This window comes from Salvia hispanica, chromosome 4, assembly GCF_029641045.1.
Source record: "Salvia hispanica isolate PSC_SH4W2 chromosome 4, Shi_PSC_v1, whole genome shotgun sequence".
Lineage (NCBI taxonomy): Eukaryota > Viridiplantae > Streptophyta > Magnoliopsida > Lamiales > Lamiaceae > Salvia > Salvia hispanica.
The window spans coordinates 49,496,008-49,520,967 of NC_142695.1; the positions used below are offsets into that span (position 1 = coordinate 49,496,008).

General features: G+C 39.8%; 3 protein-coding genes across 4 annotated transcripts; 1 reads left to right on the top strand and 2 right to left on the bottom strand.

The window, feature by feature from the left end:
• The first annotated feature begins 636 nt into the window (after positions 1 to 636).
• Positions 637 to 8,182, top strand: LOC125195314 (uncharacterized). Its single transcript, XM_089070280.1, has 12 exons — positions 637 to 739; positions 833 to 902; positions 1,459 to 1,529; positions 1,858 to 2,020; positions 2,152 to 2,232; positions 2,496 to 2,627; positions 2,837 to 3,055; positions 3,127 to 3,249; positions 3,339 to 5,150; positions 5,340 to 5,590; positions 5,856 to 6,011; positions 6,195 to 8,182. The coding sequence occupies exons 1-12, from the start codon at positions 674 to 676 to the stop codon at positions 8,061 to 8,063; spliced, it is 5,013 nt and encodes a 1,670-aa protein (XP_088926406.1). The 5' UTR covers positions 637 to 673; the 3' UTR covers positions 8,064 to 8,182.
• Positions 8,183 to 8,550: 368 nt separating this feature from the next.
• On the bottom strand, positions 8,551 to 16,415 carry LOC125193672 (eukaryotic translation initiation factor 4G-like). Of its 2 annotated transcripts, none has more exons than XM_048091513.2 (11): positions 16,239 to 16,415; positions 15,840 to 16,074; positions 15,424 to 15,551; positions 15,029 to 15,154; positions 14,815 to 14,888; positions 14,640 to 14,696; positions 13,338 to 14,117; positions 12,756 to 13,121; positions 9,777 to 12,649; positions 9,135 to 9,329; positions 8,551 to 9,062 (listed from the first exon to the last, which is right to left on the bottom strand). In XM_048091513.2, exons 2-11 carry the CDS (start codon positions 15,998 to 16,000, stop codon positions 8,732 to 8,734), a joined length of 5,091 nt encoding a protein of 1,696 aa, XP_047947470.2. In that variant the 5' UTR covers positions 16,001 to 16,074; positions 16,239 to 16,415; the 3' UTR covers positions 8,551 to 8,731. The 2 variants fall into 2 exon arrangements, with proteins under 2 accessions (XP_047947470.2, XP_047947471.2); XM_048091514.2 differs by having other exon boundaries at positions 15,029 to 15,151; positions 16,239 to 16,414.
• Positions 16,416 to 16,994: 579 nt separating this feature from the next.
• MC1 (metacaspase 1) lies at positions 16,995 to 20,905 on the bottom strand. The gene is made up of 5 exons (XM_048095319.2): positions 20,380 to 20,905; positions 19,210 to 19,540; positions 18,123 to 18,243; positions 17,818 to 18,036; positions 16,995 to 17,217 (listed from the first exon to the last, which is right to left on the bottom strand). Exons 1-5 carry the CDS (start codon positions 20,744 to 20,746, stop codon positions 17,158 to 17,160), a joined length of 1,098 nt encoding a protein of 365 aa, XP_047951276.1. The 5' UTR covers positions 20,747 to 20,905; the 3' UTR covers positions 16,995 to 17,157.
• Positions 20,906 to 24,960: the final 4,055 nt, after the last annotated feature.

Consider the following 24,960-nt stretch of genomic DNA (forward strand, 5'->3'; position numbering starts at 1 on the left):
TATTTATTAATTAATACGAAGCAGATGAACCCAAAATCAAACAGCCGATAAGTATTTCCTTTCTTGCCTTTATTTTTATACAATTGCAATTTTGTAGTAGCAGGAGTAATAAAAGTTGGTATCCAAAAATCAAAATGGCAAAAATCCACATGTCAGTTGCATTTCAGAGTTGGCACATTAATGAATTTTAACCTTGTACACAAAGAAGAATAAAGTAAAAACGATGGAATGTGTTAGATTAATTATTTTCACGATTAATATATTATCGAAAATATGTTACTGACACCAGGATTGAAATACTATCTCGACTGTTGTTTTGGTTTGCTAGAATTTACTTTTACAGTATATATACTTATGTTTATTTTTTTAACCATTTGGATGATTGTAATAAAAGACTCTGTGTATTTCATATGGCTTTGTACGCCAAATTTCCATTCCCAAATTCAAAAACTGACATTTACTACTTTTGTTGCAAAAATAAAAAAAATTACCACAAACCATAATTATTTGTTAGTGATATAGAATCGTGAAATAGTCCACTATTCAAGAAATTTAACACAAAAATAGATATTCAATCACTGCTTCTTTAGTAGCGTGTTGGAGTAAAGAGAATCCAAATATAACAATTCACAACATCACAAACTTAGCTCTCTCTCTCTCTAGCTCTCTCAAAATGGCAAGTTCTTTCAGTAGCTCCGGCGAATTCTCCAGTTCCGACAGTCATAGCAGCAGCATTCCGGTGGTATCTCCTTTCTCCATGCAAAACTCCTTCTGAAAAAACATATCCTAATTTTATTTTCTCTTATTTTGTGATAAACATGTTCATTTTCAGTCCTCACTCAAAAGCATGGATGATGATGATAGCATTAGCAGCAGATCTTCTTCTTCGTCGTCTTCTTCTGGTATTTCTTTCTTCCCTCTCTCTTCAAATCTCTCCCTCCCTATGTGTGTGTGTGTGAAGGAGAGGGAGAAGAGAATCTGTTTTTTTGTTCATGACTTCATGCTTGTTGAAGAAATTCAAGAATCACTTCACGTGTTAATTTATGGTGTCTTGTTTTTCTTATGGTCAACATGTCTCAGTTCCATTTTTTTCAAACTTTCTGTCGCTTACATAGCAAGTTTGTTCATACTCTTATTTATACATTTCAATACATAATTTTTGCCTAATTTTAATGACATACAAAAAAAATTAAATGACTGGATTACATTACAAGATACAGTATTTATTTACTTTTTCACTTGTTACATTTCATTGCAAACCAATGTTCATGAATTCATAAATGTAGTATACAAAAGTGTCAAAAAAATTGCATACTTTTTTTTGTGAGGATATAGTACTAGAGAAGGTGGAATGAATACATAAATATTTTATTTTTTTGTTGTATTTTCAAAAATAAAATTAGTGTGTCAATTAATTAAACAATCAATGCTGACGAGCTCCAACGGTTGTCTTAACAGATTTAGAATCCAAAGAAATTTATGGTCGAATCGAGAGAAATAGACCTGCTGCTTCTCGATATCGGAAAAGGGTAAGCCTTCGTTCGCCTTTCTTCGAATATGTATAGAAGATCCTTTGGTTATGTTGTGAGTAAAAATAAAAGAATGGCCCAATCTCACCTCCAAATGTTATAGAAAGGAAAAAAACATTGTTTTTTCCTCCATTTTCAAGTGTTCACACCACTGAGATAAGTGTTTTCATGAATGAAATGGAATCATGAATCGTGTTCATCTTATATCTAGGTAGATTCAAAGTGCAGAATATCTTTTTTATATGAATGAAAGGTGATCCTTTATTTGGTGCATAAAGATTTGATTTTTATTTCCTACTAAATTAGATTCCTTTATACTAATATGCAGACTTGTGAAGAAGCTAAGGAAGCATTCTTCCGTGGTATTTCTGGGCGAACGAGATCCAACAGACTCGCGTGCATAGGGGTGACTTTGAGCTCTGCTAGTACAACAAAAAGGAAGAGACAAGAGATGCCAACTCCAAGTGTTGGAGGGCAAACAAAAACACCAGGTACTTTAATAAAGATGTGCTATCATATAGGTGTATAAAACTTTTAATGGTTAATTGTTTGTTTATAAGACAAAAAAAAAGTTGTATAAGCTCATGTTGATTCATTAGTATTTACTGCCATATATATGCAGGCTTTTCTTGGAAAAAACCATTTGCATCTGTGGAAATATCCCATAAGGATGTCAGCCATCGAAGCGTTCGTGTTGAAGAAGGTTAAGTATTAGTATATGGAATCCATTTTTATCTGCTTGCTGGTTCTAAAATCTGGCTTATTTTTACCTAATAGTAATCCTTGCATTTGGAAATTTGAAACAATAAGCCTTGTCATAGTATTGGTATGCAGCACACACATTTGCAATCAAAATGAACAATCTGTTGACTATGTTTTGCAAAATACTAGTGAATATGTTAAACATTAGCTTAGTATAGCCTACCATGTAACTTAGCTGTTTCTCAGATTTCTCTAAAATTTCAGATGTTGCCCCTGTCGATAAAGCTGAATACATTAGTCAGAAATCATTTTCATCGACAAAGATAAGGTCCTCCGGCAAGGGAAGTTTGAAGGGAGGTCCTTCGTCACACAAACCGATCTCCATTATCCAAATAGGTGATTATTTTTCAGACTTTTTCTTGGTCTTATCTTTCAGTTTTTCAGTTTCTAGCATAACCATGATCCTCTTGATGTTTAATTAAAACCACATTAAAGTTTGTGAAATATGAAAAGCAAAGCTTCTTGATGTGTTGTTTGATTTAAAGTACATTAGTACAGTTGCAGAAACTCATATGTTAAGATTCTGATCTTTTAATCATGGTCAGAGAGTGACAGCGATGAAGATATGATGGCTGAGGATATTGGGATCCATACATTTGATGAAACCGAAGTCAGCTCTGCTGCTCGTTTAAGCGAGAATGTTGGTGGGGCCAGTGCAAGAAAAGAAGCAGTTTCTGCTCATCATTCTATGACTTTCACTTCTAGAGACTATTTCAATGGTTTTGACACATTAGCAGATGACTCGTCTACATTGGCGGATAGAGGTGACAAAGTCATAGCTTTTTTTCTTTGTCTGGTAATGTCTAATTTCTTACATCTTTGTGTTTTTGTTCAGCCAACAACAATGTAGGTGGGAGTTTCAGGGAGATTACAAGTAAGAGAACTATCGAAGGTCTGCTTAAGAAAAGCAAATCTCCATATTTACAAGCTGACAGGAATGGATCATCTGCACAAAATGGTATGAATACATTTGTGGCTTTTCCTGCAAATAGCTATTGATTTAAATTTTAAATAGTATAATGGAAACTTGATGTTTGCTTTCTGTAGTGAACAGAGATGAATATGGGAATTATGAAAAGGTTGGAGTTGAGAGAATCAGTGAATCAGATTTTAAAAAAAAGAGAAAAATACTTTCAAACAACAGATCCTCAACCAGTAAGCAACAAGATGAAGGTATTGCTACCACTTCTGCAAAGAATGTCAGAAGAGTGAATGAAAAGATGCCATCTTTTGTCAAGGATGATGGAAACAAGAGAAAAAAAATTGACTCATCATTGAAGCAAAGAGGTGATGCATGCAATCATAATGTTGTTGATGCTGACGATGTGGATAAAAGCTCGTATGAAATTCGTTACTCTTCCTCAAGCTCTGAGTCCAGCAGTGATGATGTAAAGAAGAGAGAAGATTCTGACTCGTCATTGAAGAGAAGAGTTGAAGCATGTAATCATAATGTTGATGATTATGTGGATAAAAGCTCAGATGAATTTCTTTGCTCTGAGTCCGGCAGTGATGATGTTAGTACATCTGTGCAAGACTCTGACGACAGCTCATATGCTCCAGAGCTGGAGACGGGTGTTGGTATTGCCAATCAGACTACACGAAAGACGGGGAGAAGCAAGAAGACATCTTCACCACCTACTAATAGTGATTCTGGAAGTTCTCTTGATGCAGATGTTGAAGTGGGGAGCTCTAATAGCGTAGAGTGGGTGAACCCAGTCCTAGAAGAAAGTGAAGAATTGGTTGAACTTTTTTGTTACAAAACTGATGCACAAGAGGGATTGAACGAGACATGCTCTAAGAAACCGATCAATGAAAAGGGCCAATCACAGGAATGGACAACGGGGCCAAAAGAGGTGGTTCCTGCCACTGACTCACACTTAAGAGATGGCTGTGATCATTGTCATGGTGCTAAGGAAAGAACGGAAGACCCACATGCTCGGGCTAAGGAAAAGACCGCGGACATGGCTATGGAAACGAAAGTGCCATCTGGACCAAAGGAGGCAGCTATTCCCTCACACCTAAGAGATGGCTGTGATCATAGTCATGATGGTGCTAGGGAAAGAACTGACTCGCATGTTCAGGCTAAGAAAAAGACCCCGGGCATGGCTAGGGAAACGAAAGTGCCACCTGGGCCAACGGAGGCAGCTCTTCCCTCACACTTAAGAGATGGCTATGATCATAGTCATGATGGTGCTAAGGAAAGAGCTGAAGACTCACATGTTCGGGCTAATAAGAAACAGACCCCGAAGATGACTAGGAAAATGAAAGTGCCATCTGGGGCAAAGGAGGCAGCACTTCCCTCACACTTGAGAGATGGCTATGATCATAGTCATGATGGTGCTAAGGAAAGAATTGAAGACTCACATGTTCGGGCTAAGAAAAAGACCCCAGGCATGGCTAGGGAAACAAAAGTGCCATCTGGACCAAAGGAGGCAGCTCTTCTCTCACACTTAAGAGATGGCTATGATCATAGTCATGATGGTGCTAAGGAAAGAATCAAAGACTCACATGTTCCGGCTAAGAAAAAGACCCCGGACATGTCTAAAGAAAAGGAGGCTACTCCTAGTTCCCAGTCAAAAGACGACCATGATCATAGTCATGATGAGACTAAGAAAAGAACCGAAGCAGGACAGGCTTCAGATTCACATATGCGTGTTGGCATAGCTAGTGAAAAGAAGGTCCTCCGCAGACCAAAGAAGGCAGCTACCGCCTCCCACTCAGAAGATGTCAGTGATCATACTGATGGGGAAAAAACTGAAACAGGTTCACGTAATAATTCTTGGACTGAGGCCATACCCATGGCTAGTGAAACTGAGGTGCCGAGGGAAGGAAAGAAATCATATCCAAAAGGAGTCAAGGGTAATGAAGTGATTATTTTTGTGTTTTATCTTATTGATGGACTAAACAGAATAAGAGAACAAGCAAGAAGATAATATATTACTATATATAAACCAGTAGATCAAAAAGAGTTGATTGCTCTTCTTTTCCTTCTCTGGTCAACATTGTAATGGAAGATTTTTGCTAATACTAAAATTGTTTTGCTTTCAGAGTTATGCAGCATGCTTGCAAATGCTGTATTGGGAAATGGACAATTTCCTGCAGACAAGGAAATAAATGAAGAAGCTACGCAGGGACTTGCACCTCCAACTCCATATACTCTTCCACTGAAGTTCAGATTTGAAGATGAGGTACCCAAACCTGTGGAGAAAACGGAGTATGAGAAGGAGGTCGACAACTTATTTAACGACCTAGACTATTGTTGGGCTTTGGATGAAGTGCAACCCCTTGAGTACCCCAAGGTTAGTCTATCTTGGGCATTACTTGCTGAAAATTGGATCTCTATTTTAAGTCAGTGAAAGAATAACACAATTTAACCATAATAGTGGGATCCATTTCAAGATTCAAAAATAGTTGTAGTGTAGAACTGAGTTCCTTCAATATTCTAGCACCTGACTTTATTAAGTTGATTGTGGCTGAGATATCTGAAAATTAATCTATATCTTACACATACTTTTATTTTGAAGCATATACAGTATGACTTAACATAATTTTCATGGGTTGCAGGATAACGTAGAAAATGAAAATCCTCCTCGTGAAGAAACTCAACACGAAAGATGTTCTAAAGGGGAACATGACTTGGTCTTAGAAGATGATGAAGGATTAGTATGTAAATTTTGCCGTTTTCAGGCCCTTGGACCGAAGGAAATTATGCCTGAATGGGTTAGTATTTGCTCAGATACCTTTCTTAGATATCAAATTTTAATCAATATCTCTTATCTCCTGCTATTACCACTAAAATTTATCTGAATTCTGATTTATAAATCTCCCTCAGCTGGACTTGTGTTTAAATTGCAATTGATTATGTTTCTGCAATTGAGTTTCTTACTATTCACCTTATCGCAGGTGGAAATACCTTACAGGGACTCGGGAAGAAAACAAAGGCATGAAACAGAAGATCACTTCGAGTTTGATGATCTTCATATATCAACCAATGATGCTGATGCTGCTGGAGGCAGTAGTAATGCTACTGGTACAGTATGGAACATCAAACCAGGTGTAAGAGATAGTATGTACGAGCACCAGCGTGAAGGCTTTGAGTTTCTGTGGAAAAACCTGGCAGGAAGCATCAATCTTGATGAATTGAAGAGCACCAAGCCAGCTGGAGTGGGTGGATGCATCATTTCCCATGCTCCGGGGACTGGGAAGACGCGTTTGACGATGGTCTTCATCGAAACATACTTGAAACTGTTCCCAGGCTGCAGGCCACTGATCATTAGCCCAGCCAGCACTCTCCTGAACTGGGAAGAAGAGTTCGCGAAATGGAATGTCAAGTTCCCCTTCCATAACTTGAGCAATACTGAATTCTCTGGTAAGGAGAGCAAGGCTCTTGTTGGACGTATATCTCAAATAAAGAGGAAGAATACTGAAGCTATGCGTATGATCAAGATATTTAGCTGGAGCATGGTAGGCGGCATTCTAGGAATCAGCTACAGCTTGTTTGGGAAGCTAGCCGGAGAGGCAACAAAGAACAAGTTATTACGGAGAATACTGTTGGAGGCGCCTGGATTGGTTGTTCTTGATGAAGGGCACACGCCTCGAAATTCTAAGAGTAACATTTGGAATGTTCTCCTCAAGCTTAAAACTGAGAAGAGGATCATTCTTTCTGGAACTCCTTTCCAGAACAATTTTAGCGAACTCTTCAACACACTCCGTATAGTAAGGCCAGCAGTTGCAGATGTGTTAGCACAAGAGAAGATGTTTGCTGAAGCGGCCGTGCCAAAGATAACGTCGAGGAGCAGTAGAAACAAATATAAGAGGGAGCATGCACAGTCCTCTTTGATTTCAGAACGTGCTTTGCAGCATATAAAAGGTTGCATGTTGCCCTTCGTTAATCTACACACAGGCACCATCCTCAAGCAGAGCCTGCCCGGTTTGAGAGACTGTGTTATCCTTCTCAAACCCCCAGCACTGCAGAAGAGGGTGATTGAGACAATAGAGGACACCAGCAACTTCAAGAAAGAACATGAGGTTAGTATGCTATCCGTGCACCCATACCTGTTGATGAAATGTGTAACAACAGAAAGTAGAAAGACTGGGATTGACATGGCTGCAGTTGAGGCTTCCGAGCTTAATCCCCAAGAAGGCATCAAGACCAAGTTTCTCATGGAGCTAATTCGCCTCTGTATGGCTGTGAACGAGAAAGTACTCGTATTCAGCCAGTATATTCCACCTCTTATGCTTATAAAGGAGCAGTTGAAAGAAGTGTTCAAATGGGCTGAAGACAAGGAGATTCTTACTATGCAAGGGACGCAAACACAAAAAGAGCGGCAGATCTTGATTAATCTGTTCAATAATTCGGAAAATGAATCCAAGATCATGCTTGCATCGACCAAGTGCTGTTCAGAGGGGATAAGCTTGGTTGGGGCCTCAAGGGTGGTATTGTTGGATGTAGTCTGGAACCCCTCGGTTGAAAGGCAGGCGATATGCCGTGCTTATAGGATCGGGCAGAAGAAGTTCGTCCACACCTACCATCTTATGACTTCCGGAACAAAAGAGGATGACAAATACTGCAGGCAAGCTGAGAAGGAGCGTTTATCTGAGCTGGTCTTCTCATCTTCAAAAACCAACCAACAGAAACAGGCATCTTTAGCTATTGAGGACAGGATTCTAGAGGCTATGGTTGCTCATGAGGGTCTTAAAGATATGTTTGAAAAGATCATCAACCAGCCCAAAGAGACCAACCTAATTGAAACATTTGGTCTCATGGATTGAGCCAAGCTACCATTGTCTAGTTTCTTATTGTTTCAAGCCACTCTATTAAAGCTCTTTTCCAACTGTCTAGTTTCTTATTGTTTCAAGCCACTCTATTAAAGCTCTCTTCCAACTGTCTAGTTTTCCGATTCTTGCTGCAGCTTAACACATGCATATCTTCAGCATCAAATCCACATCGCCCAGCTAAACTTCAGCATATCTTCATCAGTGGATCATTGATACATTGCATTTATTCAACTGTTCATGTTTGTGTTTCTGTATCTAGCCACTATTCATTCATAATGCAAGTCTTTTGTTTTGTAAGTTTAGTCACGAAAGTTGTCGTCATTAACTCCCATTATTTATGCCTTATTCTATGTTATTTACCAGATAATGATTAGTATTTCATTTCATTGATACTTAAAAAACAGAGCTCGAGTATATTTTCCTGAGTATCTAGTATATAAACAAACTAGGCGTTTGTGGCCATGGTTAAAACTTAAAGAGAGGCGCAGAAATTGGGTGTTCAATTGAATCTTTCCATAAATTGGTTTCAGTATCCTTGGCGAAACAATATATCTAAAGACATGAATAGACTTATCCTCACTATCCCAATTTTAAATATGTGACCTAAAAAACAAGAAATGAATTTTTTCTACCAGATACAATCAGCACACCCCCTTTTCTCTCTAAATGTACTTGTCTATTCTAAATGCTTTGTTAGAGCCAGGAGGCCTGAAGTCCTCCACCCGCAGATTAGAGCTCGAACGCACCGCATCTAGTACAGAGTCACCTTTTTCTGATTTGATTGTGTCGAAGATACTTGCAAGGACATTGGCTGCAACCCCTGATTCTACAAGCTGCCCTTGCTCTTCTCCACCTTCATATATCAACCGACCGATATCAGAAAGTGAGATTACATTCTCAAGTATAATTTTGCCGAATATTCGACCAAGGAACTCTCCTGCTCTGGGGGCATCGTTCACTGCATCCTCTAGGACTGCAAGTACTGATTCGAACCTGTCCAAACAAAACTCAGTTAGAAAAAGATTGTATGTATATTCTATTAGTTATAAGCACGAACCAGCATACCCTTTGATGAGTTGATCTTCATTTATCACCCTATCTTGAAGTTTCGAGAGGTTTATTAGAAGCTTCGTTAGTAGGTCCCTTTCCATGTCTTTCCTCTCAAAAGAGTCAGTAACCCATAGGGAGATCATAGTTGGATAAAAACTGGGAGCATTCAAATCCTTGACGCACAAAGCAACTTCCTTCTCATCCCTTGCACTGTAAACACAGCACATTTTCAGGTTAAAACAAACTCGAGAGTATATATTCTACCTTTCATATAAGAAGTCAATTTTGAAGATAGAGCTAAATAAATAGGTGCAATATATTTTCACTCAAACTAAAAAAGGATAATTCTACTCCCATTTTTTACACTATTCTTTCCATATATTCAAGCGACTGGTTCAAAAATCATTCGCAATATCGTGCAACTTTCCTGGATCAAATTCACATGATACATCCTTAGAGAAAAATAAAGGAAGGGTTAAATCTAGCCTCTTAACATAAGAGGAGCCATAAGGCAAACTAAGCAACTTATTTACTTCATGTGTTTAGCATTCAATTTGATTGGGATACCATCATAGTTTCCCTCTTGCCAATGGATTTTTTTAAATGCATTGGGGCAGCATTAACTATATTCTATATTTGTAGGGTTCACGATTATACCTGTAGAATTCTTTGATTGCAGCAACTGACTTGTCGTGCAATTGCTCTTCTGGCCACACCTTATCTGAAGACACATCATTCATAATACTAGGATGGCCACCTTGAGGAGAAGGAGAAGTAGGTAGAGATCCATCAGAAGCATGATCATTTCGCTCTTGAGGATGAGATTGATCAAAAGTTGGTGGCGCAGCAAATCTTTCTTGCATATGCCTTGGCATTAGATCCTGTCTTTGGCCATAAGCTGCTCTTTCAGGGATAGAACTAAAGCCATTCTGGCCATGTCCCATCCTCCATCCATCTCCAAGACTTTGCATCTCAGCGGAAGGAACATTGGCTGCCAATGGCTGCCCTGTGAAAGCCATTCCTCTTGCAAGACCACCTTGGGGCCCAAGAGTAATGAAATCATCACCGAGTGGTCTTTGGGGCAAAGGAACGGACGAATGTCTCTCATCTGTCCTCACATCCTGGGAACCATAACCTCGTAGCTGTGGTGGGGCACCGCGGAAACCACTAATATGGGAATTTGGCGAGGATAACATACCAGGAGACCTTGCACCAAAATCCATAGGAGGACCCCTTCTAGAAGAATTACCCATGCTTGGAGTGCGACCCAATCTACCAACTTGTGCACGCTCCTGAGCAGCATCTCGATGTACCTCCTCAATCTTTTTCGGACCTTCAACTTTTCTTCTTTGCTGCCACTTATTCTTCCTTAGATCAATAGCATCTTTAAGCATAAATCTGACCCTCGATGAAAGCTTCATATTATTGGATAACTGTGCCATGAAATTGTAATAGGCATCCATATGTTCTTTCGCTTTTGGGTGATCAATCATCCCTCCAATTGTACTCATCAATTTGCACAAAGCCTCGATGTTTTCCTCGTCGGGATTCTGATATTGACCCAGCAACTTATTTATGCACTCATGCATTATCCTCTCAGTCAACATTCTCTTCTTGTAAAGTTCTCCAATGAGTCTAATGTTCCCTAGCATACGTCTTCGAGCACGGAGTCTTTTCTCCTCTCTCTCTTCTGCTGTCTGTTTAACTTCACCTTCTTCTTCAACTTTATTTGCCTCTTCTTCCTCTCTTTCTCCCCTTTCAAATTCCTCCTGGCATTTGTTTAGGAGTAATCTCTTAAAAGTAATTTTTTCATTGTCCACACTAAGATCCGGTAGTTCTGCAGCAAGGTGAAAGCAGAAGTTGGCGTACATCTCACAGAAGGTGGGCTCCATCAAAGCCTTATCAAAAATCTGTGAGATCACTCCAGACAGTGTGATAACATTGTCAATGTTGACTTGCTTAACTTGTTGAAACAGCTTTTCAAAGTTTTGAGGGGTAAGTTTGTTTAAGATGCCCTTCAATTGCCTCTGCTTGGCTTCTTCCTCATCAGAAACCTTACCTACCTCATACTTATTTTCAGCTTTGTGCATCACCTGCATAGGTGTTTGAGGATAAGGCATCATATCTTTCGGAAACCCAGCTCCACGATGCCACCTATCAGAATCAACATTATTTCTTTGTAGGCCACCCTGAGGACCAAGGGACTGCATTGGTCCGGAGAGGATGCCCCCAGCATATTGAGGTGTCTGTGCCCGAGGATTCCTTAGAACACCATTATTACCTCCTTGACCAGGTCGAAACCCAACAGCATTATTCATATAACCACCATCATTCCACATAGGAGGCACAGGGAATTTATTCCACTTGTCCTCGTCTCCCAAGCCACTTCCCCGACGATCTGGTCTAGAGCCTCCGATATGCCTGTCAACACTGCGTCCAGGAGTAGGGTATGATTCACGTGCAAGATTGAAACTAGAAAAAATCAGACTATCTGCAATGTCTGATGTAATCTCAAAACCTTCTGGAAGATCAGTGCATAGCTCCACAAACTTGAGGAGAAAGTCCCTGGAGTACTTTTTAGTTGTCGATCCATCACCATCATCATTATCTTCATTTTCATTTCTTGAAGTTCCTAACTGTGGAGAAGAAATCTCAGCAGCATCTTCCCAATCATCTGGCTCAACTTTATTTAAAGCAGGTTTTTCACATGCCGCAACATTCTCCTGAGATACACCAATAGATGTTTTGTCCTCGCTAATACTTGAAGGCTTCTCTGAGGCCTTTGCATTAGTTATAGTCTCCTTTTTCTCTTCAGGACCCTTGTATGCCATATAAAGATCAGAACTTGTACTAGCAGCTTCTGCTTTTCTATAAAGCTCTTTTTTCTTCTTCTTACCCTTGGGTGCAGCACCTTTTGCAACATTTGCATCTGAACCTTTTTCTTTGACACTGAATGGAGATGGAGAAACTAAGACACCTGTACTACTAGCCATAATTTCATTTTTGTTTAATGCAGTTACTGGCACAGAACTCTCAAGTTTTTCTCCACCAGATATGTCAGCAGGCACTGCTAAAGTACCTTCCCTCTCAACATCATTGGAACAATACCTTGATAACTGTTCTGACTTTTCACGTGTATGTTCTGATGAGCCACTATTGATGGATGCTATTTCCTTATTAGGGTTTTCCTTAAGTTTACCAATCTTTTCGGGAGATTCCAAAGTATGAGACTTCATGGAGTTTTCCAAACTACTTTCAGCCGATATTGCTTCTGCTTGCTCAAATCCCCTAATAGCTTCAGGCTCTGATTGTGTGCTATCTATAACTACCGATCCTAAACCTTTAATTGTATTTCCAGACTTTTCTTCTATAGCACCCTCGCCTGTTATGCTAGAAGCCTCAGAAGAAGAAGCTACAGCTGTTAATAATGGATCCTTGGCACTTTCAGATGGTATATGTTTTGCTTCAGTTGTTGCAACATCAGGCAGTTGTGAAGGAAAATTTGAGAGAGAAGTATATGGGCTGAGATCCTGAAAAATGTGACAAATCATGCTCGTAACTCAAAAAAAAAATCTTGAAGTGTACAACCAACCCAACATATTAAATAAATGTAATGAATAGCAATCCATGAATTACCTGCTCCTGCTGGCCTCTACTGCCTGGTCTTTTAGGCATATCCTTGAGGGAGTCAGGGTGTGATACTCCTAATCTAGAACCATCAGAAGATCTAGTTGATACTGATACAGAAACATCCATGGCAGTTGAACCAGAAGCCGAATAAGGTACATCCCTCTCCACTGTCACAGGACTTGATGAGGTAACTGACACATACGATACTCCCAAACCAGCCTTTGGCTGTGAACTAGAGCTCAAAGAAGAAATTGGAAGTTCGGCCTTTAGCCTTGAAGGCTTTGAAGCCTCTGCTTTCCCAACAGAAAGAGAACCTGAGAGTGGAAGAGGATCTTTCTCTGCATGCGAGATAATAGGTGATTTCACAGTCACCTGCAGAAAATGATACAAAAGCCAATGATAAATCATTAAATTTTGAATGTTGTGTGACTTTCTAATACCACTAAAATATTAGGATGATTAAAGACTATCTCGTTGAAATGTTCTATACATCTGCTCATTCTCAATGCATTTCTTTAGACAAAGACTCCATTTAACTTGGATTAAATTGGATTAAATGAAGTCTTAAGAGGGGTGAGAGTAGCAAACCTGGTTATGGAGCCTTGGCGGGTGAGAATTGGGAGGAACATGAGTGCTACCAAGTGGAACAGAACTTGCAGGAGGATAAAAGTGGGGAGCGGCATTGTAAGAACTGAGATGAATATTCATCGGCACATTAGGAGGAAATGAAGAAATAGGCTGTGACTGAGATTGCGCACTAGGTTGTAACCTTGGAGCTGGTGAACTATCAAGCCTCAATTCTTCATGAGTTTCTGGATGAGTAATCTTCACAGTTTTGCGAGAACCATTGTATTTTACAGGTGCTTGCTGAGGAAACTGTGGGGCCAAGCTCATCCCCATGTTACCCAATTGAAGAGGTAGCTGAGTACCAATTTGTGGGGAAAAATTTAATCCCTGTCCCTGATGCATCATTGCTTGAGGCTGCATTGGATGTGGCTGGATACCTTGAACAAACATTGAATGCTGGACTGATGGATTTCCTAGAGGTAGGGCCATTGGAATTGGCATCGGCCCTGACAAGGCTTGAGACTGCATTTGTGGATTCGGACCACCAAACTGAACATTTATCTGTTGTTGGTGGAATGGAAATTGCATGGGTATTTTAGGGATAGGGTGTAGTGCAGGCCTCTGAGTTTGAATCCCAGGTTGTGCAGCTGAAACTTGGCCATCCCTTTTGGGTCTAGATGCTAAATGAGCTTCACCAGAATTAGGTTGGTCACGGATTCCTGCATCCTTTTTGTGAAAATGCTGCTTGTGGATTGATGGAGTTGGCAAAGCAGGATCTGTCCTTGAAGATTCATAACGTGCCTGTAGAAAAAAAATTTATAACCCATCATTGTTCGTCAATAAAACAGGTATGATATTAAAGGCAGATTATTAGCAACTCAAAATTGTATTTAAAAAATCAAATCGTTAACATGATCTTAAAAAGAGAAGGCATCAAATCACAAAAACAGATGATCAGGATCGGTGGATAAAGTTTTCAATACTACATGTTTTGGAGAAACCAGGGGAAATAAAGAAGGACGTGATTAGTTTCATTTTAAGTTCTTCAATGTATACACTACTCTTATAGGCATAAAAAAGATCAAAAATCAAATCACTTCCCTCCTAATTTAACATCCCATTTTCATCTCCATCATGCTACACAGCACATCTGCCAGAAAGATACAGATGAAGTACAGAAATCTACAAAATTCAGAGCAGAAACGTGCTTTCTAGTACTTAAGGTTTTGTTACAATTTGTGATCCAACAGCTGATTCTTTTATACAAGTCCAAAGCTACTACCTCATGCTAGCTAATAATACTGATAGGAGAGAATCTCAAACCTGATCTTTTTTCTGCTCATCCAAATTTGGTGGTGCAGAGCTTGTTCGAGCGGGTATCTACAGTGCAATTTCTATTCTTAACAACTAGATTGTTGGACAATAATAGAGTGAAATGGAAAATACATAAATACTTCATTCATAGTATTTCATAAAGATGCATTTGATTGCATAATACCTGCATTACATTCGCAATAACAGTACCTATGGACCCAAACTGCAAGGGATACGACTTAGATGCATCTCCTGAAACTAAAGAATAAAATAACAATAAAATAGTCAAACACAAACATAGACAGAAGGTCTTTACATAATTACAATAGTGGACCAGAAAAATATGCACTGAAAAAAAGGTAACAGCTTAAATGGATATAATGACCAGCATGACATACTTTCTCCAGGTGTCGCTGGGGCCTTGGAGTCAGATGAAACATTGGACGGTGCAGCTGCCAACGAAACATTACTGGATGGAGATTTAGGAACAGGTCGGGTAGTCTTTAGAGAGGCTTCAGGTACTGCTACAACAGGACACAAGAAACCCAAATTGAGAGCAGGATACCAGACAATAAAAGATTCAAATTAGCTTCAGTTTTCTGTAACCCCAATGAAGGCTCACCTTGCATGAGGGAATAAAAGTAGCCATGCATGATCTTTTTTTAGAGAGGAGAGAGAGTTCTCAAAAAAATCTATAGCATTCTCAACCTAGCTCTCGCTCGTTGTCCCAAGGGTGGAATTTTTAAATCAGAAAGAATGTTTTTACCAAAACAAAGACAAATATACTACGTACTTTGAGCTGGCTGCAGTTGATGAGCACCATTATTTACAGCATGTACGGCAGATGAATCGCCAGAATCCACATTCCATGGTCCCGCTCCCTGCTGCGCTACTGGTTCATTGTTGTTATACTTCTTAAAACTGCACCTCAGATGAAGAACAAATTAAGTCCAATTCATCATCTTGCCTAAACAATAAACATATCATGCAGAGAGCCTGAAACCCTAGGTTGTCCGTTGTAAATGGACGACAGAATACTTCCATTTTGATTCACATCGACAGCCAATTAATTTCTTTTCCAAAAAATACAATTATATTCAGTAAATTATATGGAGTACATAGATAGAAGTACATGAGGCGAAGCATTAGTCCAATTTGCAAATACAAGAAACAAGACTAAAGTTTCAGTTTTATTCAAAAATGGCGGACCTGCGATTAGAAAGATTGGTGGAGGCGGAGGAGGCGCCACCACCACCCTTAATGGAAACGCCACCGGAGTAGTGACGCTGCTGATTGGAGCTGCCGGATCGGCCGGTTCTCCTGTACTGTACAGAATCGCTCCTCTCAGCCCTTGATTGATTCTGGTTCATAAATCCTAGTCTTTCGGATATAAGAAGACAAATGAAGAAACCGCTTTCCCGGGAATTCAGAACACTCCCTTTCCCTATTGAGATCCGCCGATCAAATCAAATCACACGCATCAAAACCAATGATTTTCTAAAACGCATTCAATCGAGAGGAAATGGGGGGAAAATCTAAACGGCGATTGTGCAATAAATGTAAAGATTATTGTTGCATTACTAATTAATTACTCCGATTGCACTTTACCTGGAGCGGGTGGAGAGGTATTGGGGTTCCTACTCTCATGTAACAATGGCGGGAACCATGACGGGACGACGCCGTAAGAGATTATACAAGAGCGGCGGATGAAGACGAGGAACAAAAAAAGTGAGTGTTTTAGTGATAAAATTCAAGAGAGATTGTTTAGCAATAATAGGACTACTATTCAGAATACAAAAAATATTTTATATTTTCTGGACTCTCAGTTTTCGTATAATCATTGACAAATTTTCTTTATTTTTACCTTTTCAGTTTGGTTGATGTAACAAACTGCCTATGTAATTGTCTAGATGTAGGAGTGTTTGTAGGACGACTGCATCTATAATTTATGGTCTTATATAATTCACTTAATAGTATTATGTATATTTATAGTTACACATATTTTGGAAAGTGCATGTATACTTACTTTATATAAGCATGTTATAAAGTTTGATTCGTTTTATAGTTGAGTATTTGATTCATCGGTTATCGGCTAATCAACATTGATAGATTGGATGGTAAACCAACATTTTAATCGTTTTAGTTTTAATTATCTATTAGAGCTATAATTTTTGGTTGAGTTGATAAATCAATTATGTTCGATTGAAACTGAAACAGTCATAACCTATTGGAATATCTTAGTAATTTAGTTTGGAGAAAATATCTGAAAAATAATGGATGAAATATATGGAAAATTGGTTTAGGAGAGGTGACGTGGGAAACTAAAAAACTAAAAAACTCTTTATTTCTCAAACTTTAAGACCGTAGAAAATGGAATAGGCTTTATTAGCATTCAACGAATTTCACAAAAAATAAAATACTAAATTCATATATAAAGTGACAATAATCCACACTTGTATAAATCCACCCAACCCCACAATAAGCTAAGTAATCAAGTAGAATAAAAAATACAGACATCTATTGATGATCATAGAGAAAATGGCTTTGCATATACATCAAAAGGTTCACAAGCAGTTAGTTGCGGTTCCTGCAACCAAAACAACAATTCAACAAGTTATTAGAATTGCTCAACCATTTATTGATACTCACTGTAAAATATAAATCATCAGTATCATGTAGTAGTATATTCTAAATTCAGATCCAAACAATAAAATGTGCCATTAGATATGAGTTTAGATTCAAATCTTTAATTAATTCACCATTTGAATCTGAATGGAACAACAATCCAACGCAAGATCTCATGATGCCCTCGTCATAAATCACAAATCACAAATCGGAAAGTTTCTACAAATGTTGTATTTTCCCCAAGTCTTAGCTAGCAGAGTCGAAAGAGGAGATCTAACAGGAATTACTTTAAACAATTCTTCGAAGATGATGTAGTTTCAATTGAGCGATGACCGGGAATTACTAATCCTGATGCTAAAAATGAATTAGTGAAGTGAGATTCATGGATAATGTCTTCAAGTTCCAAAGTGAATTTGGAATACCTACACTGATCACCAACCAGTAGGGTGGTAATGAATCTAATGATTTGAAAACCTTATTCTTACATGTATACGCAACACTGGGGGGAGTACTATTATATAGTATATGTGAATATAGACAGTTTCAAAGAAGATGACAGTACCTGTCTCAATCCACCAGTGCTTAAGCTCCCCCCTGTAAGAAGCATGGTCAGAAGAGATGTTACTGCACCACCTCCAAGGGATGGACCAGAACTTCCAACATCACGAATTGCAGTGCGCATTGCACTTAGGATGCTCCCGTATGTGGTCCCATGACCACGTTCAATAGCTTGGATGAAACAGAAAGTCATGGCACCAGTTGAAGTAATTTTTGATAAAGCCTATTGAACAAAATTACCTCTTAAACTTAAGTTTGTATTCCATGAAGATTAAACATTAGTTTTCCCATCATCAACGAAAAACTTACAGATGTATCAGCTGAAGTTTGATCATCATCACAGCCACTGAAGGAAATAACTTCCCCACCATTTGATCCTTTCCACACTCCGGATCGAGGACGATGGTCCTCCCATATATATTGCCCGCTCCTATTATTAAATGTTTCCCATGATGAATACATAGCAAACAACTATTATAGAATAATTTCTGACAAGGGGACCATCAACAAGGTCCAGTTCAGGAATATGATGTTTCTCAACATTAAAGATTATGTCTCATAAATTATTATTCATCTGTGGCAAGATACCTCCACTTGGTGATCATGCCTGATGTATGACAGAAGATCCGCAAGTATTTGTATAAGATAAGTTCATGAAAGCAATGTGGATTTTACAATTAAAATGATAAAACAAACAAACGAATTATTTTAAATAAAGAATACTCCCTCCGTCCACGAATAAGAGTCCCGTTTTTCCATTTTGGTCTGTCCACGAATAAGAGTCCCGGTTCATAATTACCATAAATGGTAAAGAGACCCCACATTCCACTAACTCATTTCACTCACATATCATTTAAAACTAATATATACAAGTGGGACCCCTATTCCACTAGCTTTCTTCCACTCACTTTACTTAACATTTCTTTAAACCCGCGCCATTTAGAAATGGGACTCTTAATCGTGGACGGAGGGAGTAAATAAGAATCACCCTACTCTTCAAGACAGCCAATTGGAGGTCATACGCACTCTTCAATGAAGATCTAGTTATGCAAAAGACCCATAGTGAAATCATAAAATAAGTATTTGGTGCCTTAGTGATAGCAAAAAATGAAGATGGAAACTTGAAAAAATGCTTGCATTTATTAAACGAGTTAATGGAACTTTTGTGGTATATGATTGACAAAAGATGTTGGTAGTTTGTGAAACCTTCCTTTTTCTTATTATTTTCAAATTACATCATGTTCATATCTCGTTAGTTTGAAATCCTGCATTCTAGAGAATATATTCTTTAGATACTTGCATAATAATTACCAACCATATCTAAGATGATAAGATAAAGATACTTGCATAATAATTACCACCCATATCAAAACAAAAGAAGGTTATAAGGAAGCACCTGCTCATCCTGCAAAGAAATGGTAAATCAAGAACCGTTCCACTATGACAAGCATCAATGATAGCATGTAGCTTTGCACCACGAGGCAGAGTTCTGACAACAGATGCATTAATCTCATCATCAACAATCATACCCTGTGTTTCAAAATCAAGTGGACATAATGTCTCATCATATCCATCAACTTCATCCCCATTATAATTCCTTTGTCGAGAACCATGGCCAGAGTAATGTAAGACCAAGGAATCTCCTGGTTGACATCCCTGCACCAGCCAAAACAGCGCCATTCGCATGTTATGCTTGGTTGGGATTCTGTATGGATCAGTTTCTTCTTCTGCAATCAATTTACATAAAACGTCAACTACCAAAAATGGCCTGGAATGTAAATTGAACACCACAAAAATGGAAAAGCTATTCAGTTACTATTGAAATTTATGTCAGGAAAGAAGTTCAAGAGTAGACTAATTGAATACTATCACTGGGTTACAAAACCAGCCTTTTTGTTTATCAATGAGAGTCCCCACAATCATATTATTTGTGTTGAGTGTCTTCGCCGGGAGGAGAACAGTAAAAATCGGAACTCAATGAACCATCAGAAATCTTATTCTTGTTACTCGATAATGAGCAGTTCAAGCTCAACAGAAATTATTTATTCTGTGTTCAAGATCTATCTAGATAACTTATCTAGATAACTCAATGGAAGCTACCACCAGTTGAAAGAGAGAATACTTAAAACTGGATGCAATAGCATTTGGCCAAAACTAAGTACAGCATTCCTATTAATTATCCTCTAATCCATATCCTATTATTTTTACTCTAATCCATATCCTAACCTCAAACAAGGAAAAAAACTTCAGAAAATTAAAAATTTAAGCTGTAGGCATGCTGGTCCAGTAGGATCAATACCTAGTTCTTCTCTATGTTTCCTTAATCAGAAAGCTGTATTTGGCAACACATCACCGTTAAAGATTTTCCAGTTTATAAAGCAGATATATTTTGCCCGTACAGTACGCTTAGCCATCAATAAAATCACAGCAAAGTGAAAGCCCAAAAAAGTAAGATTTTACAAGAAAAAAATTTTAAGCATATTCTCATCAGGTCAGCTTCCAATAAAAATCATGAAAGCAACAACAAAAAAAGCAAGTAGATCATTACTGTCAGTTTTCCCCTTACCAGTAAGCATGAGAATTGAAGATTCTGGAAATCGGAACTTATTCATGAGGAGATGTTTCATACATTTAGCATCGTTGATGCATCCTTTCAGCTCGTGGCGGGAGAACTTGTAGGATATTCCGATTATCACCGCCTTCTTACGGCCGTGAGGGTTGGGCGGCGGACCCGGCGGAGCGTGGGAATAAGGGGACGGCTGAGGAGGGGACGGCGAGGCAGGGGGGTATGGAGAAGTATGGGCAGGCGGAGGCGCGTGGCGGGGATCGGCGACGGAGGTGATTGCCTGGCAAATAGCGCATCGGATCGAAGGCGCGCCGGGCGGCACCTGCAATTGTGTGCGGCAATTAGAGCAGGTGATGAGCGGATACATAGTTGCCGGAATAGGGGGAAACTGACGGCCGGTTGAACGGAAATATCGAGGCGGAGGGAGGAATTCTGGTGAGGATTTGAAGAGAGGGTGGATTTGTATTTGAGAATCAGGCGAGAGAAATCAATACGCGTTGGATTGTGCTGACGACTTTATTCCTTTTCTTCCGTTGAAAATACTAATAAATCTTGCTTTGCGACTTTTGCCGTATCAGGAGATGATCTAGATAGATATATGTAGGGCTGACAATTTTTGACACGACACGATAACACGACATGAATCGGCACGAAATTAGAGCATCCGCAATGGTTAATAGGCCAGCCATTCTCTCTTCTGCCACGTCAGCAACACTAAAAAAACCACCTGCCACGTCAGATTTAGGCCAGCCATAGGCCAGGCGCAATAAAAACAATTCAAAATATACTACATTTACGGAATTAAAATTGCGATATACGGAATTAAATTTACGACACATATACGGGAAAAATAATCCATTCCATTAAAAAAAAAGTACAAAGATTTTTAAAAAAAAGTACATGATTTTTTTTTAAAAAAAAAGGGCTTCAACACCCGAGCCCCGCCACTCTCTACTCCTCATCGCCGTCGCCGTCGCCCTCCTCGTCGCCGCCGCCGTCTCCGCCGCCGCTGCCGCCACCCGTGGTATCTGAGCCCACGTCGGAACCCCCCAGCCGTGACCTCGCGATCTCTAAATCAGCACGCATGCTCTCGAGCATCTCGTAAAGAAACCTCTTCTCCGTGGGGTCAGTGGCGTTCTTCCACTCTCGGAAGACCTGTAACATCTGAGCCCGCGTTTGGTTACGCGAATGGAGAGTGTACTCGAGTGGGGCGGCTGGGAGGGCAGAGGACTGGACCTCGCGGGGCGATAGGGGGGATCCGCCCCTCGCAGCCCGCTGCGCCCGCTTCTGTCCAACCGGGCGGGGGCGACCAGTAAATGAAGGAGGGGATGGAAACTCCTCAGCATCCGGGGGGAGGTCGTGGGATCCGCCGCTGCTGCCGCTGTAGTCGCTGCTATAGTTAAGTCGCTGCTTCTTCGGCCACCCAGCGTCGCACCCCGCCCGGAACTTCTCCGAGTCCTTCAGCAACAAGAAGCACTCCCAGAAGGTGAACTCCTTATACTTCCCCTCCAAGGGGAACTGACTCGCGGCTATCCTCCGGGCGTCGTCCTCAGTCTGCCCACTTCTGAGCTGACGGAGGGCGTTGGCATACAAATTCGCAAAACGGCCAACCGCGGCCCTGGTACGCTCCCACCCCTTCCGGACCTCCTCGTTGCTGAAGTCCTTCCCGTGCGGGCAGTGCCTCTTATAGGCAGCACTGATCTTCGCCCACATGTTGACGACCCGCTGGTTGTTCGCAACCAGTGGATCGTCGCACACCTCCAACCACCCCTTGGCCACCGCGGCGTACTCATCCTCTGTCCACTTCCTCCGGCCGGTGGCAGTGGGCTGCGATGACTCGTCGACCGCCTTGCCCTTCCCCTTCCCCCTCGTCTTCTTCCTCGGCGCGGCCGGCGTCGCTCGAACGGGAGTATCATCGTCCCCAAGATCGATCCCCATATCATGCAATGACAGAAGGTCATCGCCAGAGAACTGCGTCTCCACCGGGGTCGACGTGTGAGACGAAGCCGTCAAAAAATCAAGCGAGGGCCGATATACCGCGTCCCCTCCCGGTGACCCCTGCACCCCCCCCCCCCGGCATCCCGGGATGCATACCGTGCGGCATCCCCCCCGGCATCCCCCCCCCCCCCGCCACATCATCCCCATCATCTGCTGCTGCATCTGGGGTATACCCCCCCACCCGGGCGCTGACTGCCCGCCGCCCGGCATCCCCCACGGCATACCCCCCTGGTTCCCCCCCATCGCCCCCCCCCGGCGCACCAGCCATCATCCCCATCATCTGATTCCAAGGGATGTTAAATCCCGGGCCCATCTGCCCCCATCCAGATCCCACGGGTACTGTGAGAGTCTGAGAGCCGCTCGTCGCCGGACTGGACTCGTTGTTGTGATCCATCACTCGATGATGCTCTTGAACAGAAAGTTAGAGAGAGAGAAAACTCGTTAAAACAAGTGGTGCAAATGAAAATGAAACGAAAATCGCGTTTATATATTATTTATAAAAAAAAAAAAAAAATCGAAAATCGGCGCTGGCCGATCGCTGGCCGATCGGGCCTCCACAATGGCGGCTAGCCGATCGGCCAGCGACGAGCGATCGGCGAGCCCACGCCGATCCGCTCGCCGATTTTGCGCTGGCCGATTGCAATGGTTCGGCTAGCCGATCGGCCAGCGCGACGAATCGGCTAGCCGGTCGCTAGCCGACCATTGCGGATGCTCTTAATGGGTTTGGGTTAGAGCTTGTCGTGTTCGTGTCCTTATCGGGTCGACCTATTAAGGACACGAAAATTTCGTATCGTGTTCGTGTCGGGTTCGTGTTATACGTTAACAATGCGTGTTCGTGTCGTGTTCGTGTTATCCGTTAACACATAATATTTTAATATTATTATTCTTATTAACACATAATATTTTAATATTGTATTATTATTCTTATTATTTTCATTTTTCAATACTTATTTTCGTGTCATTAATGGGTTCGTGTCGTGTTGACCTGAAACGGTTCGTGTCGTTAATGGGTTCGTGTCGTGTTTGTGTCTGAGGGTAGCGGGTCGTGTTCGTGTTTGTTGTTATCGTGTTCGTGTCGTTATCGTGTCGACACGATATCGACCCGACACGCACGATTTGCCACCCCTTATACGCCTACTACTAATTTAATGTGAATTGTTATTATGGTAATAATACAAATTTGATATAAAAAAATAATTATGAAAAATATATAATTATAATCATTAAATATAATAAAAAGTTTACATATAAATATACTTAAATTCGAGATATCCTACATGGGTAAGGTAATAAATCTATTATAATTATAATTTTATTATCATACTGAGTTTATATATATCATGAATTTTCTATAATTATAAATCTCTATTACTATAATTGTCATCTATTATATCATTATATAGAGTAATAATTATTGTCCAATTTTTTTTCTTTTTTCTTATTAAGTATTTTGACTAACGAACGGAATGCTTATATTTAAATTTATCTAATTGCATCGGTTTTTTATTAAATCAGTGTAAATACATTAATGCCTACCACATAATCTTCTTTCCTACTTTCGGCTTGTATATTGTAATCACAGAGAAGTTGAGAAGAAACAAACAAAAAAGAAGCAACAATGACACGAGAAAAATAAATAAAGAAGCATAAGAAGAAAGCGTTTCGCTTAACAGAAACAGTTAGCGTGTTTGCAATGAGTTTTATGACGATTAGGAGCGATTATACGATTATAAACCAGTGGATTAGGTGGGTGCAGTTGTTATTCTTGCCTTTAGGATAAACGGTATTTTCTCTTTGATAAGAAGCAAGTTCTAATACACTTCGTTGGTCTCATCTTCACATAATTATTCGAAATACATGTCTCATCAGTGTATTGCAAGTATATATTGATGAATTAGATTTTTAAGTTTTATTTGTTTTTTTATAAATATAAATAATTATTCTTTCAACAGTTCAACAATTTACTACAGTAATTTAGATAGTTTTAGTAGTACGAAGTACTAGTATTTTATTTACATCATTATATGATTATGAGTACCATCCTTGTTTTATTGTCATTCACCACCAGATTATGCGCTGATTATTAATTAGTGATTTTGTTCCACATTCACAATTAAAAATAAATTCAGTTGTGAAATACTCAATTTTTTAGCTCTATCACACATTCCTAAGTACATTTAGTTGTAAACTACTCTCATTTTATAAATCGCAAAATTAAATACAAACTAGTATAAATTATTGTATTAGTATAGTTCATAAACTTATACTAGTAGGGTCATATTAAAATGACAATGTACAAATGTTCGGACATCATTGCTCCAAGTCTCTAGCCCAGGTTATGATACCTGACACAGGTATCGGGTATATCTGAGTCGTTGGTGGAATATTGTCAAGTGGGGAAATAGAGGCAAAATCGGATGCTAATATCTATTTTGTCAGGCTTATTTAATGGCTAATTTTATCATCTAGTCATTATTTTTTCATTTCTATTTTTATTATTTTAGTTGTTATTTATGTACTAATAGTTAAAGACTTAAAATTTATTTTATTTTTCATATTTTTTTTTATAAATGCAACCTTGGT